The sequence below is a fragment of the Rhipicephalus microplus genome, chromosome X, assembly GCF_043290135.1.
Source record: "Rhipicephalus microplus isolate Deutch F79 chromosome X, USDA_Rmic, whole genome shotgun sequence".
In the NCBI taxonomy this organism is placed as follows: Eukaryota; Metazoa; Arthropoda; class Arachnida; order Ixodida; family Ixodidae; genus Rhipicephalus; species Rhipicephalus microplus.
In genome coordinates this window covers 298,718,085-298,735,755 of record NC_134710.1, presented here as the reverse complement: position 1 = coordinate 298,735,755, position 17,671 = coordinate 298,718,085, and the positions used below count along the sequence as shown (strand labels likewise).

General features: G+C 44.8%; 1 protein-coding gene across 1 annotated transcript in view; it reads left to right on the top strand.

Annotated features, from left to right (window-relative positions):
- Positions 1-6,692: 6,692 nt before the first annotated feature.
- The window catches only part of LOC119161389 (nose resistant to fluoxetine protein 6), a 34,285-nt gene continuing 23,306 nt past the window's right edge, over positions 6,693-17,671 (top strand). Inside the window, exon 1 of the mRNA XM_037413828.2 lies at positions 6,693-7,292. Within this exon, the coding sequence (XP_037269725.2) occupies positions 6,938-7,292 (355 nt within the window). The 5' untranslated portion in view covers positions 6,693-6,937. The remainder of the gene's footprint in view (positions 7,293-17,671) is intronic.

The following is a 17,671-nucleotide window of genomic DNA, read 5'->3' as shown; positions in this document are numbered from 1 at the left end:
ACATATGAGGGATAGGAGAGATAGGAAAGATGGAAACACGGCCACAGGAGTCCGAGGACGGGGCACCACTTGCGAGAGCTCTTGTCGGCGTCAGGAGATGGCGTAGGGCAAGTCCAGTAGATAAGAGCTACGCTGTCGTCGGTGATCAGCGTCAGGGGATGACGTAGGGCCAGCCTAGTCGGCCAGGGTTACGCTGACGTCGGAGATGGCGAGGGCACAACCAGTCGGCACGGAATCCAGCGAGCGAGTCGAGAAAACGCGCGCGTTCCGTTTCCCTCGATCCTGGCTGGCATGCCAGCCGGGGCGTGATTTTAGCAGCGAAGCTGCTCTTAGTCAAAGTGTTGATGTCCGGGGTTGTGTCCGCCACAGAGGATATAGTGCACTGCTGCTGATCTGAGGGTGGCGGGATCGGTTCCGACCGCGGCGGTAGCTGGTGAAGGCGAAATGGTTGTGGTCCAGGTGCTGTGCCATTACAGTGCACGTTAAAGAAGACCATACGGTCAAAAATTTCCGGAGCCCTGCACTACGGCATCTCTCGTAATCATGTCCTAGTTTTGGGACTTTAAACTCGAGATATAATTACTAATTTCCCTGGTTGTAGCGCTGATCAAATGGCCTGGTATTGTGGCGAGAGTGAGCCTCCGTAATAAGGGCAGGGCTGCGTGCGCTGTGACAGGTGAGAGCTTGCTGCGGGAGGTGAGGCAGAGGGCGGAGGATGTTGAGAGGTGAACTACAGTTACTGTATATACTACCTTTAGGTGAAAAGGTAGCATATACATTGACTCTATAGAGAATGAACCTTCGAAAGACGCACCCTGGTGAAGCAACGGTGAGGCGCAGTGCAGCATAAAGTAGCAAGTCATTGTTAGTATTCACAAGATAGTGCTTTCAAGATGGCGAACATTTTTCATTCTACCGATGACGAAGTCGCCCGACCTGAGTGTCAGCGTGAGTTGACGCGAGAACTGACATGTCGTCATTAGGCCAAACGCGACGTTCGCGCAGGAAAGGCCGAACCTAAGCGTTAACGAACGGAATACTTGAAAAATGTAGAAGTACGATATAGCCTGATGAAAGACGGGCATAAGCTTTGGTGTTTCGATAGTGTTCGTGAAATGAAGCTGGCTGCAGTTTTATGTTTACGTATTGAAATGACGCGGGATGGCATCATTAACACAAAATCTGCGTCCATTGAGCGACTGTTTTCTGACTGTCGCACCACTTCCTCTCCTTACGCCCTCGCCTACCTTACCGCACAACAAAGGCTGCTTTAATCATCAATAATGAATGTCAGTGCAGATGTGACATCAAGTATCAAAGTGGGTGCATCCACGATACTATAGGTGCCAAACACCAATAGACATTGTGCATACTCTCTTATATCAATGTACAGTAAACAGTGAACTACGTCTGTAAGGACACCTTTTACTTTCGTGTTACATAGATTCCAATGACAGAGGGATCAGCCACGTTGTTTTCGGTTCGTTGTGACTCAGCATTTCTAAGTTGCAATGTCTACATAGAAACAGCCAAACCGAGGAAGAACGGACGCGCAATTTTCTACAGTGCGTCGAGTTTGAATTCCCACTCTGTCCAACATCACGCGCCCCATGTTGAATCACTTCAGGTATGATGCACTGCTGGGTATCACAGCATATAGAGCGGAAAACTTCTGGTATCAATGCTGCCCTAACAACAATAGAAAAATTATTAACTCCGTAATTTATACACGCATTTTAGTGTTCTCAACTCAAGTATTTGTTTGTTCATTTGTTGTGTATAGAAATGAAAACCATAAATAAGTATTTATTTATTTATTTATTTATTTGTTTATTTATTTATTTGCAGTATCTACAGCGCCCATGTGGAGCATCAGTGTAGGGGGTAGATAATAACACTTAAAATACATATACAAATACGTTATGCATGTCAGAAAAATAAAGAAGAAAGAAAGAAAAATGCGGAATAGTGGCAAGCCAATAACTCTGTGGTGTACATAAAAGGAACGCAGCTACATAATAACGCGTCCAAAGCTTACACGTACGCGTAGTTAACATTGATGTCAGTGAAAATACAACGATTATATATATATATATATATATATATATATATATATATATATATATATATATATATATATATATATATATATATATATATATATATATATATATATATATATATATATATATATATATATATATATATATATATATATGTGTGTGTGTGTGTGTGTGTGTGTGTGTGTGTGTGTGTGTGTGTGCAGAGATCACAAAAACAAGAAAACAAAAGAGCTCAAGCCTAAGCTGATAAAAGGAACAAACGAAAGCAGTCAGGCTACGATAAAATATGACTTTGAAGCGCAATGGCTAATGTTTATGGATGCGGCTACAATTTCTTCAGGTATATTTTGCTTCATTACTGGATTGTTCGCGGAGAAAATGGATGATTGAAAAGGTTCATTGTAGCAGCGAACTAACGTACATTTAGTGGGTAATCAGTGTGAGCAGATATATACGAGGTATCAATATCTATCTTTTTCTTATGAATACCCATTAAAACATAAAAAGTTTGTGAAATTAGGATAAACGTAAGAATTTGCGTCTGTCTTCAAAAAAGTTGAATTGCTGAGGAAATTATGATTCCGACAGGTCTTTTACAAAAGTCATAATCACCTGCAACGAAACGGGCCGCTTTCAGCTGCTCACGCTCTAGAGCGTCGATTTTCACTTAAGTGAAAGGGTCCTAAGTGCTACACGCGTAATCCAAAAGTGGGCGTACATTCGACATGTTAAGCCTCATAGGACATCAAATCGCCCGAACATTATAAGGTGGTCGCCAATTTGTGGTTACATGCAACGCGGTGATAGCAGGTGAAGTTCGAGATAGTCTGTGTACCTGAAAAAAAAAAAAGCTGCAAAACATGGACGCGGCTTTTGTTTTGGTGCTCGCTATATATGGCGGACGCAATCAGTAAAACAAGACGCTCAGACAAACTTGGAAATAGGTTGAGTTACAATACATGAGCGATACTGGAGGCTGATATTAGGTCGCTGAAGCATATTTTATTTGATGTATATGTCACATTCGATGTTTCTGCTACGATGTATCGTTCACACCATGAACTTATATTTTTATCAGGCGACGACAGAGAGTATGCATAAAGTAAATTTATTGAAAACCACACTCGGATACGGTAAATTTATTGGAAACCGCACTCGTAACCGCATACGTAAACGTCAGTACCAATTACGACGTTTTTTTATAGAGAAATAACCATACACATTATGAGAGACAGTGTCGAAATTCTGCTTAAACTCCGAGGATATTGCTACTCTTTACGGTTATTATTATTATTATTATATTATTATTATTATTATTATTATTATTATCATACAACTAGTAGTAGTAGTAGTAGTTGTTGTAGTTGTAGTAGTAGTCACTAACTTTCAGGCAAGCCATCATCGCTATAGAGAAAGTGGGAGTCAATATTAACTTGCGAGTTCTGATACGGCAGCTAGAAGTTTGCGTTTCTAAAGTGAACAAACCTCTGCAAAAGACGTAATCAGGTTTCCATATTCGTCATATACTTGAAGGTGTTATTTTGTCTAGCTTATGAAAATTTCAGGAAACTGTGGGCTTCCTTTCTAGATGAAAGAAGAAATGGTGTTGGAAGAGAGCAAAAGTGAATGAACTGGTTTAAGCCTTTGTAAAATGATTACAAATAGAGATTATTGGCCACATTGCCCGACTCCGTGCAGGTTTTTTATCATTCCGCTCTATTGTGATGCACTCGCCACAAATTGTAGAAAGCAACGTGCGTCCACAATACACTGGTCACCTACCCTCTGGTTTCTAGCAAACGAAATTTAGCAAATTAAATGGCATACGCCACCCATAAAACTTCAGGCTCACTGACCACTTGCGTCTTCATTATCATCACTATCACCAGCAGACATAAGAATGAAGACACTAGCACTTCAAAAAAAGATCGACAATCATAAGCTATATGCAATGTCCTACATTGCTCAGTCACTAGCTTTCTTTATGCCACCATTAACGTCATAGTAATAGTAACCACGATCGTCGTCAACTCTATTATCATTATCCTATTTCAGAGAACAAACAAAGTGGCATGTTTTGCGAAGGTAAAGTCTATGTTCTCTATGGCAACTGTGACAGGAAGACCCGTAACCTTATAATGAGCCGACGTTCCTCTTATTACGTTTCATGGTGTCCTAAACACCTGCGCCTACGGGTTGTATGACGCCAAGTGTAAGTGTTCAGGCGGCAGCATCGACCGTGGATGACTCTTGCGTAGTTTCGAGAAAATTAGTCATCAATATTTTTTTTAAAAATGACAAAGAAATCAGAGCTTCCATTCATTGCACTCGCCTGTAATCGTTCATGTATTGCAAATAGACGCGGCTAAATAACAATATACCGCACATACTTTTGTAATGGTCGCAGGCTGTTTTTTTTAGAGATTTCGGGTGCAAATTGCATGGTTGGCAATTACACCGAGAAAAACTCTAAAATTTCTTTATCCTTTATGTTTTCAGCCCTACTTGCCTTTATTGGAGCCGAATACTCGATTGTACTGGGAAAAACAAAAGCAAACCTTCCTCACTTTCACGTGGTTGCAAAAATGTTATTCTTCATCGCCATTCTCCTCTGTACTCGTCGTATCCTCATTCTCAACTCCATCCCTGATAAGGTCGCCCTCCATTCAGTCGAATACACTTGAGATTTCCGAACCCTTGAAGGTTGTCTCCGCCGACTTGAAAGCAACCCCAACACAAGCTACGAAAATCCACTGCCACACGTCACAATGCCTCTTAACCATCCACTCGGCGTTTTTTGGTGGACAGTAGCGTCTACATTGTACTAAAAGGGGCATCAGGGGCTGGCGAAAAATCTCTGAGGCACCGTGCTTTTGCTATCGGCATGTGCCGAAAACTCGGCACGGCTGCGTTATCTTGTCCCGAAAACAAAAGAAAAGAAAAGAAAGAGCTTCGGGAACGACTCGCTGCGCAATTAAAAAAAATGGTGCGGTTATTTTGCGGGTAATTTTGAAATATACTTTTGAGGAGGATTCTGCAACGAAGTTCTGGGGACGGCTGTTAAATAGGTGTGGCCAGTGCGCGAGTATACTAATCGCCGGATAATCGTTACCTATACCCGAACGCTGTCCGGCGCGGCGGATCAGTGGCTAGACGGGGCTCGGCAGCTGACCCGAAGGTCGCGGTTTCGAACCCGGCCGTGGCGGTCACATTTCGATGGAGGCTAAATGAGAGAGGCCTGTGTACTGTGTGACGTCAGCGCACGTTAAAGAACAACGATACGATCAAAATTTGCGGAGCCCTTCACTGCGGCATCTCTCATAATCATACGGTGATTCTGGGACTGAAAATCCCACATATCAGTATTATTGTGTACCGGAACACTGTTTCTCGCACCAACAAAGTGCGACACGGCTCAGGTTCGGGTCTAAACGTGAAAAAGAATGAAATAGGCATGTGTAGCCTTCAGGTTTTCCGTGCTGCCATTTTGTCGAGGGTTTCTTTTTAGCCAGAGAAATGAATTCCGCAGTTTCCGTTGTCACTGTCTCACTCGTTGCTTCTACGTCACTGTCAGCTGCTTTCTTTGAATTTATGGCAGGCGTGGCTTATCCTTAGCAACACGTGAGATCATAAACGGGTAAACAAGACTATAAAGTGTCGAATGTGAAATAAGTAATGGATACTCAGCTCTTGAGGTACGTCTGTCCCTGGCACTCAAAGCCTTACTGACGCGTATACCACGAAAAATACTTACTTTCTTCCTTGTAGCAATCCAGCAACATCTCGCTCGAAACAATGTTAGCTCGCATGATAAAAGACAGAAACCGCCAATAAGGAAACGAACAGACAAGCAAACAAGTGCGACAATCACGAGTGGCAAAAACTGCTCTATCCCTGTGACCGCCCCCATTCCAGCCCCACCCCGCTTCTTCTTAAGAGAACAAGCGGAGTGGGCGGCTGTCTCATAGTTCGTCTCTCTGAGCTAGGCGGTGAGCGATGTCACATTGAACTCATGATTTGCTCGCGGTATGCTCCGCAGAGCAGCGAGGCAGTAATTACGACCTGGCATGCCCGGAAAGTATGACCCTCCCGGATGGCACGCTCTTTCGTCAGAAGGGCACCACCTCGCACGCGCCAATAGCCACGTGGCTTTCGAAAAAAAAAATATCCATATATATGAAGCTTTCGCGACATATGCGGTGATTGTAAGAAGCAAAAGCTGAAACAGAGAGGAGGTTAGTAGTCGATAAATGCACATATACATATACCACACACCCCGCGGCGTAAGGTGTTGCTCAACCTAGCCGTCCTTTTTTCATTCTTCTATTTTTCCTCTTGCACAGAAGGTATCACTCAGGAAAAGACTCCCTAGGGCTGACGTAGGTGCGAGAGCTATGAGGGAGGGAGGACCACATGGGCGCTCAATGCCAGCGCATCAGCTGGCGTCGAAAACGCGTGCGCCTCGCGCGTGCTCCACAGGAGAGGCAGCCGCCTTTCTCCTGAAGCTGGCGATTGGTCAAGTTCAACGGCAACAGGCGAAGCGGTAGCAGCTCGCGCTGACCGCCACCAAGGTCCCGCGGCACGCGCCGCGGAGACGACACGGCTGTGGGGGAGGAGAAGGCATGTCGCGGGGCCACCCCCGCCGCTCTGCCTTTCCCATCACCCCCCTCGGTAGCAGCCCTGCTGACGTAAATTCATTGCCAGTTCCGAGTCGATTATTCCGAGACTGAAAGTCGTCCCCTGTTCATTCGACCAAGTGTGGCGGACGCCGGCGGTTCCAGGACTACAGAGAACCCCTCGCCGGCACGGGCTACAGCGCACGCGAACGTCGAGAAACCCCTCGCGCGCCCGCAGCCGCTGCACACTCGAACACGATGGCCCCTGGATCTGAGCAGCTGAGGTGCTCGCGCGGTCTCCTCCTGCTACTCCTCGCGGTCACCTCACCGCTCGTTTCGGCGCAGCTGGAGGACAACTCAACGCGAGCTGCGTCTCGAAGGGGTCTGTCTGCCGTCAGTACCGATGTGAGCACTTCAACGACTACGGAAAAGCCAGACCCCGTCAAGGAGGCTCTCGACTCCATGTCCGAACGGATCACGCGAATCGTGATGAAAGAGTTCTACCCCATGGTCAGCGAGCTCATATATGACCCGCGACTTTCAACGGGTTGTATCGGGTCGCTCATGAAGATTGGCCCGGCTTTGAAGAATTTCGACATCTGGGCCGTGGAAAGTGAGTGCTCTCCTGTCGTTACAGCCTTTTGATCTTCTTTACGGCGTCTTGGTGCTCACGTGTGAGTTCAAAAGCAAGCTTGAGTCCTTATGCGCTCAGGGCAAGCGTGTAGCAAGTTTCTGCTTTTTTCATGTTGTCACAGTCGTGACAAACGTGAGTCTTTTTACTAGCGCCATTGTTACTCACCTCGTTTTGGCCCCTGGACATTTCATCTAAGGGCAGTATGCAGCTCCCACTGCTCTAGATTCATTTGCTTGCTTGTGTGAACTCAAGTCATTACTCCAATTACGTATTTTATCACAAAAACTATTCCCTATAAAATAAGTGCGGTCATTTCATTTTGACTGGATGGATGTCAAGTATTGTAAATTATTCCTTACACTGTAATCTTTATTTTCTTTCACTCAGACACAACAGGGGTAACTTTACAGCCGTTTTTTTTTTTGATAAATACGTATTCGTGCTTTAGAGAAGCACCCCATATAGTATGTTATAATTACTCACGTTAGCCCATGTTTCCTGAGCAGGCTTAACGCGTGATAAACTTTAAGGTGACCTCCTGATGTCTTAAAGATTATCATCCGTACCTGCTTGTCCTCACAAAACACAGGCTGTGCTGTTCAAGGAGTATTGTTGCCTATGATGAAGTGAGAGCGATATTATTAGCAAAAAAAGCCGTACATAAAAGTTCAGAAAACTATCTACGCAAATAAATTGGCTGTCTGTAGCTTTCGAAGGGAGCAAAAGTCACACGTCTATCACCCCATTAGCCGCAACAGGTTCCGGGCTCGATCGCTTTTTTTTACGCCCTCGCGGTCATACTAACGAGTATGATCTATTTTGGTGGTTTATAGGCTGTAAGGCTTGGTCGCTGAGCTTGAGATCGTGGGTGTGACTCGGGTTGCAGACTTCGCATAAAAGCAGGGAATGCAGAAAAACCAGGGACTTCTGATGAGGATCACGTTGCTGAAGGCCATAGAAAAAACAGCAGGAACCATCTGCTACAGTATATTTCTTATGGCCCCAATACGAGCTTTTGAAATCCGTCACTTGTACAAACGTACAAATGATAGGTTTCGATACGCATATGATTTTTTTTCTAAAGCCCCCGTCTCCAATTTAAGTACTAGCGCGATATAAAAAGTCCAGATCTTCCAAAGGGCATTTTCAAAATATTGGCGCATTGCCTCGGGTACCGAAATTAAAAAGGCCCATGAGTCCAGCCACAGAATTTTCACATCGAGCTAAATAAAAATAGGAGTGAGGGAAGTGGCGGAGAGGAGGCGGGGATGTACACGGTTAGTAACTTCGTCTTAGATATTTCCTAGAACATAATGTCAAACTGAAAAAAATCCAGTTGAACTATGATTTACGTCAGTATCGAGTCGAGTCAGCTGTCGTGATACGCTGAGCAACGTAAACTTCATAGCTATTATCAAGTCAATATCACACCATGCGCGGCCAAACATTTTTCATTAGTTTGTCGCGTTGGGTATCGAACAGACTGGGTGGTTGGGTTGGAGGCCTTACTCGAGCCGAGTAGCCCCTTAACCCGAGTATAGCCATAAATACACCGTGAATGAATGACAATATTTATCGATAACTGACGAAAGCGTTTACAAGAACATAACGAACGTAATAAATTAGCGTTCCTGGAACGAACAACCACCCAGTATACTTTGAAAAAGAAAGGAATAAAATGCAACAGATTGTCTTTGGTGAAGTAGGGAACGGAACTTGCTTGTCATCGGCGGGAGCGAGTCGTTACAGGACATCGGTCACGTTGGCGGCTGCGAAACTTGGTCGAACGCCAGAGCGGGCAACGAACGGTACTCACCATGTGTTTCCCGCGTCGTCGACGATGACACCGAAGGATGGGCGAGGTGTCGTCCTGGTGGGCCGTAAATCTCGTCACGGCGTCGGCGGTGCTGACGGTTCGCTCCTCCGAGGCATTTAAGGAGACAGCTGCTGAGGAGAAGCGCGCGCGCGATATGGACGGGCCGTCGTAATCTCACGCGGATCTATACGCCCGTCCGACGTCTGGGTTAACACTTTTCCTCCCCGTCCCGCGCTGTTGGCGCTCGGTTATGCGCGCGCAGTCGCGGCGTGCGTAAAGACCACCACCACTTATACGGGACGCTGCATCGGTCCAAGGCATATGCTCGTGCCGAAGTTCCCCGCGTGCAATTGGGCGGAAGAGTGCGAGGCATAGCACCTGGTCGGTTCTTGCCAAGACAGCGGATTGGTTAGAAAAGCGCTTTACTTCATGAAAGTAGCTTCATATTTGCATTTCGGAAAGACTGCCTTTCGGGTGATATTGTGTTCGGTAACTGTAGTATGAAATAGCGTGGCACAAGAAGGGAAAAACTAAGTCGCACTGAATGACAATTTAAGAGGGCGCTTTCAAGTTGACTCTCTCCAAACGTGTCGTGTTCGTCGTGGATTCTTTCATCCGTCGTGCTAATTCACGCTGAAGTATTTTCGCATTGCCCCATGAAAACAATTCAACGGTTCGGCAGGAAAGTGACTATAGTGACAGAGATGCCCCACTTCTTAATCTATTATTTCTTTTTTGTCTGAATTGAAGCTTGAGACGTATAACCCGTATAAAGGTAATAGGAACAAATATTCATATACACCAGCTGCGTTTGCTTTTTGTGTACAGATGCCATCTGTGAGATCCCGCGACCTACTCTGTGTCCAATCGCTTTGTGATTCTTTAAGTGTGAAGATGTTTAAACAACGTGGCAATCAATTCTAAACAGCGCAGCGTTCATCTTTTATTTCGTTCTGTACAACATAAGCTGTTGCTGATATAACTTTGCCAATTTTATTTATGTAACAAAACCTTTTGACCCAATAGCGTTAAAGAGCTCGTATTGTAAACATTGTGGCGTTGGCGTCATTAGTTGTGATAAAAAATATGTCATCAGCCCATATCCAAAAAATTGAGAATGATAAAAATAAAAATATAATAATGAAAGTGTTCGGCTACGAGTGAGGATTGAACTCGGGCCGTCTGCACAATAAGCAGGTGTTTTACCACAGAACCGCGATGTTTGTCGAAACTGATTTGAAAAAACAAACTATATGAGAGTCTTGTACTGGAATGAGTCTCCTCAACGCATCATATATTGCGTTGCAGAGGAGTAAAAATCGCTCCAGGCGTCAAAAGATGTGAACTGAGCAACGAGAGGGTGTTTTAAATGTACACCTATTACAAACGGCTAAGACATATTTAATCACCATTAGCACCCGAACCTTCAACTAAGTGAACAGCTGCGTAGCTAGGTTCGCGTGTTGCCCAACGGACATGTAGTGGGTCCTTAGTTTATTCGTAAAAAGTATAATTATGGCGTAGTGGGCACATAACAACGGTGCTTGCAATAGACATTCAATCATACTTTGAAAAGACCGATGTTGCGCGCACAATGATCGTTCGCTTCCTTGCAGCTCGGTTCAGGCACGCACCGAGAACCAAAGCTGGTTAAGCAGGTCATAAGGTGATGTGCGCGAGGCCCGATTACGCCAACGCGATCTGCTCTCGAAGGCGAAGCTCAAACGTCTTCAAATTTTATTTTCAAAAGTACCATTCTTTTTCGAGCAACGTTGTCCACGCGATTCGACATAATATGACTTCGCAGATACGGCACTCGCTTGATGGGCAGCATCCATAATTGTATTCGTCCGGGTGCAAAACACTGGATAAGAAACACCGTAGCAGGTGTGGAGACAATGGGTTCTGTTATGCAACCATCAGAATGTAAGCAAACAATAGGGACGCTGAGTTGGGTGGCAACATCAATGAGGGAAAGAATACGTGAACGAGAGAGGGCAAAAGATTGTTTGTTATCCCGTGTGCTCTGTGGAATTTGTGAGCCATGTTTACAGCAGCGTATACCTCGGAATAATTTTGCATGCTCTGTGGAATCGACCGTGGCGATGACTTGTACATTGCGAATCCAAGAAGTGCCACTTAGAGAGAGAACCATGCACATATTCTGGCACAGGTCGGGAAAAAAATGTGGAGATCACCCAGACTCACTCACGAAATATACTTTACCCTTACGGCTCACTCAGACTCAGACTCGCCTAACTTTTCTTCAACCGGACTCATGTGAACTCAGGCTCGTCGAAATTTTTCTCAACCAAACTCACTCACACTCAAACTCACCAAAATATTACTGAAACTCGCGGCTTGATCTCAGTCTCAGTGAGTCCACTCATGAGTGAATTTGCCGACCTATGCACCTTTACAATCGAAGACATGCATCTGCGTGGTAAAAAATGAAAACGAAGCCGCTATAGGACTTGCAAAGATTGCGCAGCCGCATGACTTTCTAAAGAGAATAATTAAGTTTCCATGTACGCAGCTATTATTCTTATACCCCCCCCCTCGCATTGTCTCAGTTCAGGAGTCACAAACTACTTGTTTGGAGTATCAAAGAAGGGCAACAGAAAGAAAACAGGACGCTATTGCCACCTCGTGCAGCCATTCAAAGCTTTTTTTTTGTTTTCTCTATTTATAGCTGTCTGTTTTTGTTTGCTTTTTCTTCTCTTGGCTTTTCCGTCAACAGCACGTCACTACTATTGAATCATTTCAATACATGAATGTTTTGTTTTGTTTTGTCTTGTTTGGAAGCAGAACTCTATAGTATCTTGTGTGTAGCACACACTACCCGTTTTATGCCTTCTCTTAAGCGCGTTTGCCGAGGAGCATTGTCAATGCGCGCGCGACCGTGCGGATATAGACTACACCGGCTGACAGTGACACATCGGTGAGCGGGTGGTAGATCAGGCCAGAGGAGCCATCACTCCCAAGATTCAACGCTGCGGGATCGTGATGTCGCACGGACAGTGATCGTATTCGTCAGATGCGACTTATCTCCGATATGGGTGTGCTATAGTGAAAGCGGAAGAGGTGTGGAGAGGGCGAATTCACCAGGGCGTGAAGGACGCGCCCCCACTTCGGTAGCGGCCAGTTACGAATTCCGCGATTTCTATCGGCCGCTATTTACACTTGCACGCATGATTGACTCCCGGCACAATGTCCGAGAAAGAAGGGACGCGCGCGAGATTCGCTGACTCGGCAGAACAACAAGTTCTTCCACGATGGCATGCGCTCTTGTCAGGCTGCGCAGTACGTATGGTGGCCATTCGGTATACGAAGTATGCGTAAGTTCCCCGCGGTGCGATGAGTAACGGGTACCGAAGAACTGGCTCGTGCACACGCGTCTCGACAGGATACAGCGAGAACGCCTTCGTATACGAATGCGCGACGCCATGCAAACATTTTCCCGCTCCCTTCTGTTTGCTTCTGCCGGAAGAAGCGCCGCTGCGCGAGAACTCATTGTGGGCATCGTCACGTGTTGAAAGGCACGTGTTTATGGTGAGTCGGGATCTCGGGAAGACCCAACGTCTCGGTGGTATTGGAAGAGCGTGTCTTCTCTCGACCAGAGCGACGCCAGGGCAGCGGGAACTCGTCAGATTGTCGTTCTGTAGATCACCTGTTGTCCCGAGGTCAAGTACACCTACTTTTGTGTAGCATCCACGCCTGTAGTAACGAGATTTACCGCAGAGAACCAACACTGAAAGCTTCGAAGAATGAGACGAAAAATCGCCAAAACGCCCACTATGGCAGAAAGTTAGGTGAATATTAGGTAACAATGCTCACATACAGCTAACCACAAACCCCGTGGCAAAGTGGCTGAAGAAAGGGGCAGCCATCGGAGAGCATTGGTCAAGTTGCTCTCAAAACTTGTTTATAGCTCCAGATAGCACCCCGAAGCATACGTCGCTTTGCACTCTGCAACATTCTTTGTTTCTAACGAAATACATAGTTGAATAGTTCACTGAGGAACAGAAACGCCGTATGGATCACAAGCACTTATAGTTCTTTAATGACAGTATGGTGTCATGTGCCTTTCTCTCGGACATCGCTGATAAAGCAAAATTAAAACCAAATTTTGAAAGTAGTATACGAGCAGGTATTCAAGATAAAATGACTACATCGAAATTTAGCCAGCGTTGCTACACGTATTCAACTATTACAAGCGATTGAAATGCTAGTTGGATCATGAAACATTTACGCAAACACTTTTGTGTACGACGGGTGGGTGGACACTTCCATCGTCACAATATATTTGCCAATTTGGCTAGATCTCTCTGTCAATGCATTTTGCCTTGTGCTTTCTGTTGCAGGTATGTTTCCATGCTTTTGTCATTCAGTGCACTATGCAGGCCGACTTGTTAGCGTCTCACTTCCCTTTTTAAAACATGTTCGAGAAACCTTACATAGTAGTTTAGCAGTTTCGTAGTGTATACCGGCTTGTATTATGCATTTTCGAAGTGTAAAACGCGAATGATTGACGGACAAAAGGAGAGTCATACCCACACACTGAGCGCCGTGGGCGAGTAAGCTATCCTAATTTTTTTATTTATTTTATTTATTTAGCAATACTGTCAACTCTCTTGCGAGATTGCTTACAGGGTGGGTAACATAATAAAATAATGGAGTAAAAAAGAACATCCATTTCTGCATTACGTCAACGATTGCAAGGCTTCCCGAAAACCTTATACATCCTATAATGAACTGCACTGTTCTGACGAGTGCCTTTTGCGATCGGTTATAAAACATCGTTCAAAGTATGTAGTGGTCACATTTATCCGACTGGACTGTGTATTTCTCTTATTATGAATATCACGTGCTCGCCTATATTTGCTTGTGCCTAAATTTTTTTCAATTCTGAAGCGCCTTTTTTTTTCTTCAGTTTTCATATTGGCACTTAATCTTTCTTATAAGCACTCATACTTTTCAGCTTTTAGTATCACAGAATTTGTGATTATTTGCGATTTGTTTTTTTAGTCCATAATTTCTGGCAATTTGATGTCGTTTACACCACGCTTGTATGTATTTGTGAGAAGGTCTAAGCCCCTGGAAAAGACTATGGTGCCTACTTCCATGTATTTCTCGTAGAAGTTTACATAATCTGAATGAATAACTTGTTGTTCTGTTATCGATACTCCAAAGAGAGCGCAGGGGGGAGGTATCGCAGATATAGGTACTTTCCTAAAGGTTATTGAAAATTTTGTCCTAATTTTTTTGCGCTAACTCTTTAGCCACTGTATTTTCCTTACAAAGTGGAAGCCCTTACATAATATTTTCACGAACTCAAATTGTTTAAAGGTTGTCTTTTTTTATCGTGGTTCACAATGATGAGTCTCTTCCTTATCAAGAGATGGGTCGTACATAGAAGGGTTATGCCGTGTTCGTAATACAGTGAATTATTATTCAAGTCAGCTAATAGCTTTGGCATTTCTGCTGTGTACACTTCGCATGTATTTTGAATTTCCGTGGGGTAACGCTGAGTACCTAAATCTATATATATACAAAAGATTTTTTATCTCTATTTCTCGGTCGGTTTCTGTTCCAAGCTTCATCTATTATATGAGAACGCTCGAACGTGAAAGAGTGCGCAATTGGCAGCCCGTTAACGCAATTTCTACCTTATACTGGACGCCAGAAATGCGTAACCTGTCATCGCGTAATTAAAGGGAGCGCCGCGCTTCGACGAAATCATTCGGGACAAGGAGACGGCGACGGGGCGCAGCACACACGTGTACAGACGGCGTTCGACATTGAGCCGCCGGTCTTTCCGCATAGCAGCTTCCGCTTGTTATTCAAGTGCATGACCGCGTGTGACCAGGCGTGCACGGTGGAGCTGTGCCACGCGCCAGCGATCGATGGCCAGCACTCGCCTCTCTGTTCACGCAAACGCAGATTGATACAAGGAAATACAAACTAAATATCGGGAACGAAAAGAAGCGGGAAGTCTTGTCTGCCTGCCCTTGACAGAGAAGGGGCAAACAGCAACACGCTACGAATTTCTAGTGTCTACGCACATGCCGTTGGTCATAGTCGTTAACTGGGGAAGTTACTCCTACGTACCCGGAAAACCGAAATATATTTTTTTTTTCAATTTCTGACGGCGATCGGAATGCGATGCAAACTTCTAAATCGGAATGCAAACTTCTAGACTTTGGCACAAATTTTCCGCGTATAATCTAATATAGCGTCCTTTTAAATTGAACCTAACCTGATACGACCCTTTCTGTGAAGCGAGAGAGAAATATTTTAGTGAAGAGCTGGAGGTGTTCGCCTGGCTATACGCCTCATATGCAATACTCTAAGTGCTGGGTGATGACTACGATATATACACTGATAAGAACATAATACATATATACAGCCATTCACGCGTAGACTACACAATTGACAAAGTTTCATTCAGGCTCGTCGTATGCAAGAAAGTCAACAGCGCTTTCGCAGCGCGTCACGCACTGGTGCTCTTTTGCCATGGGCCCAGAATATGTCACAACTGTAAGTTCGAGTATACTGTTGTAGATTTAAGGCCACCCTCACAGACGCGAGTTTTCGCGTGCTAACATGCCCCGCCGCGGTGGTCTAGTGGCTAAGGTACTCGGCTGCTGACCCGCAGGTCGCGGGTTCAAATCCCGGCTGCGGCGGCTGCATTTCCGATGGAGGCGGAAATATTGTAGGCCCGTGTGCTCAGATTTGGGTGCACTTTAAAGAACCCCAGGTGGTCGATTTTTCCGGAGCCCTCCACTACGGCGTCTCTCATAATCGTATGTTGGTTTTGGAACGCTAAACCCCACAAGTTAATCAATCAATCGCGTGCTAACATGAGCGCATGCGAAAAGTTCTGCAAATCGCGCCTTTTTTGTGCCGTAGCGGGGCGCCAGAGATTTTAAGGATCAGGAAGAACACGCTTGGCATGCAAACATCCTCAGCTGCACCAAAGTAGTAAACCTACAACGTCGGTCGAACTTCTAGCTAATCGGTACTTCACCAAGAACGTTTTCTCATTTTAGACCTCGAAAGTGGTAAATAAATGTGCCATTCAGGCGTTTAGAGGTTAAATAATTATATACACTTGCGTAATCAAACTCGCTGTGAAGTGGAAGCCTGAGACAGTCGTTCTACTTATCAAATTGACGCCGAACGCAAATCTAGAAACTGACAGGAGACATAGAGAAAAGGAGAAGAGAGAAATGGAGGCAGAAATAGATGAAATTGAGAGGCAGGGAACCAGTTTGCTACCATGCACAGGTTTGGGAAATAGGTGTTGGAAAGAGGACTGAGAGATGTAAAAGAGAAGAAGAAAGAAATGTACACATGCACAAACAGGCAAGTATACCGACCGCTGACCTGCATGAACTACAATGTTCGGTTACTCAAAAACCACACGAAAATAAACTGCAGAATTAATTGTTGCTTCTTTTGCTCATACACATCTGCACCACTTTTTTTTTCAAATGAATATTTTAGCTGCAGTATGTCTCGGTACGACAACCTTATCCAAGCACACATGTGGAGTATCTAGTAACAGTTAAAGAATCCTCTTTGCGTTGGTTTGTGACATGAGCTCGGTATTACAATAGATATGGCCGCAGTGTGCCTAAATTTTCAGAAAGAAATAGCGTTTTTGTGAGGGAAGTTTTAATGGGTGGTATCCAGATTGATTATGACTGGACACCTTACCGAAAGCCACTTCAAGCAAGGTACACGAGCGTTTTTGTGCTTTTCGCATTCCACCGTAATTAGGGCTTTAATATAGGAACATACAGTGGAATACAGTAGCCAGGCGCGGGGATTCGAACCCGCCGACGAACAACGCCCTGCAACACAACATGAGGATTTCAATACTTACGCGAAATCGAGTACATCAGCGGCTATATTTACACGTCGATTGAAAACGCCGATACTGCTTTCAAGCACAGACTTTGCCCTCTCCTAATGCGATTTGCATACAGACATGTAGAAATCGTTCGCCTTCGGCAGCCCAATGATATGCGCGCCCTGCGCGGGCTTTCCCATACGCCCCACGTCAAGCGTTTCGACCGATAATTGCCTCGCCACCAGCGCCAATAGTTTCGGACTCATTACGTCCGTATTGGTAAAAATACATCCGTCAGTAAACAAAGAAGACATTAAGGGTGCGCACTGTGTACTATACCGTCGCATCAAAAGAAGGAAAAAAAATAACTATGCATGTACCTCCAAGACCAGAAGTATCGATCTTGCCATGTGCATCAGGGTTTTTTCATTATTGTTTGTTTTGCCTGATATTACCGTCCCAGATGAACGGAAAGAAAGAAAGAAAGAAAGAAAGGAAGAAGGAAAGAAAGAAAGAAAGGAAGAAGGAAAGAAAGAAATAAAAAAAGAAAGAAAGAAAGAAAGAAAGAAAGAAAATCCCTGCACGGTTCTTACGAATGACGCTTGTATATCGCAAACTGTGCACTTAACACTGTCATATCAAGCAAGGATTTGCGACCAACTCCAGTTAGGTATGACCTCGATT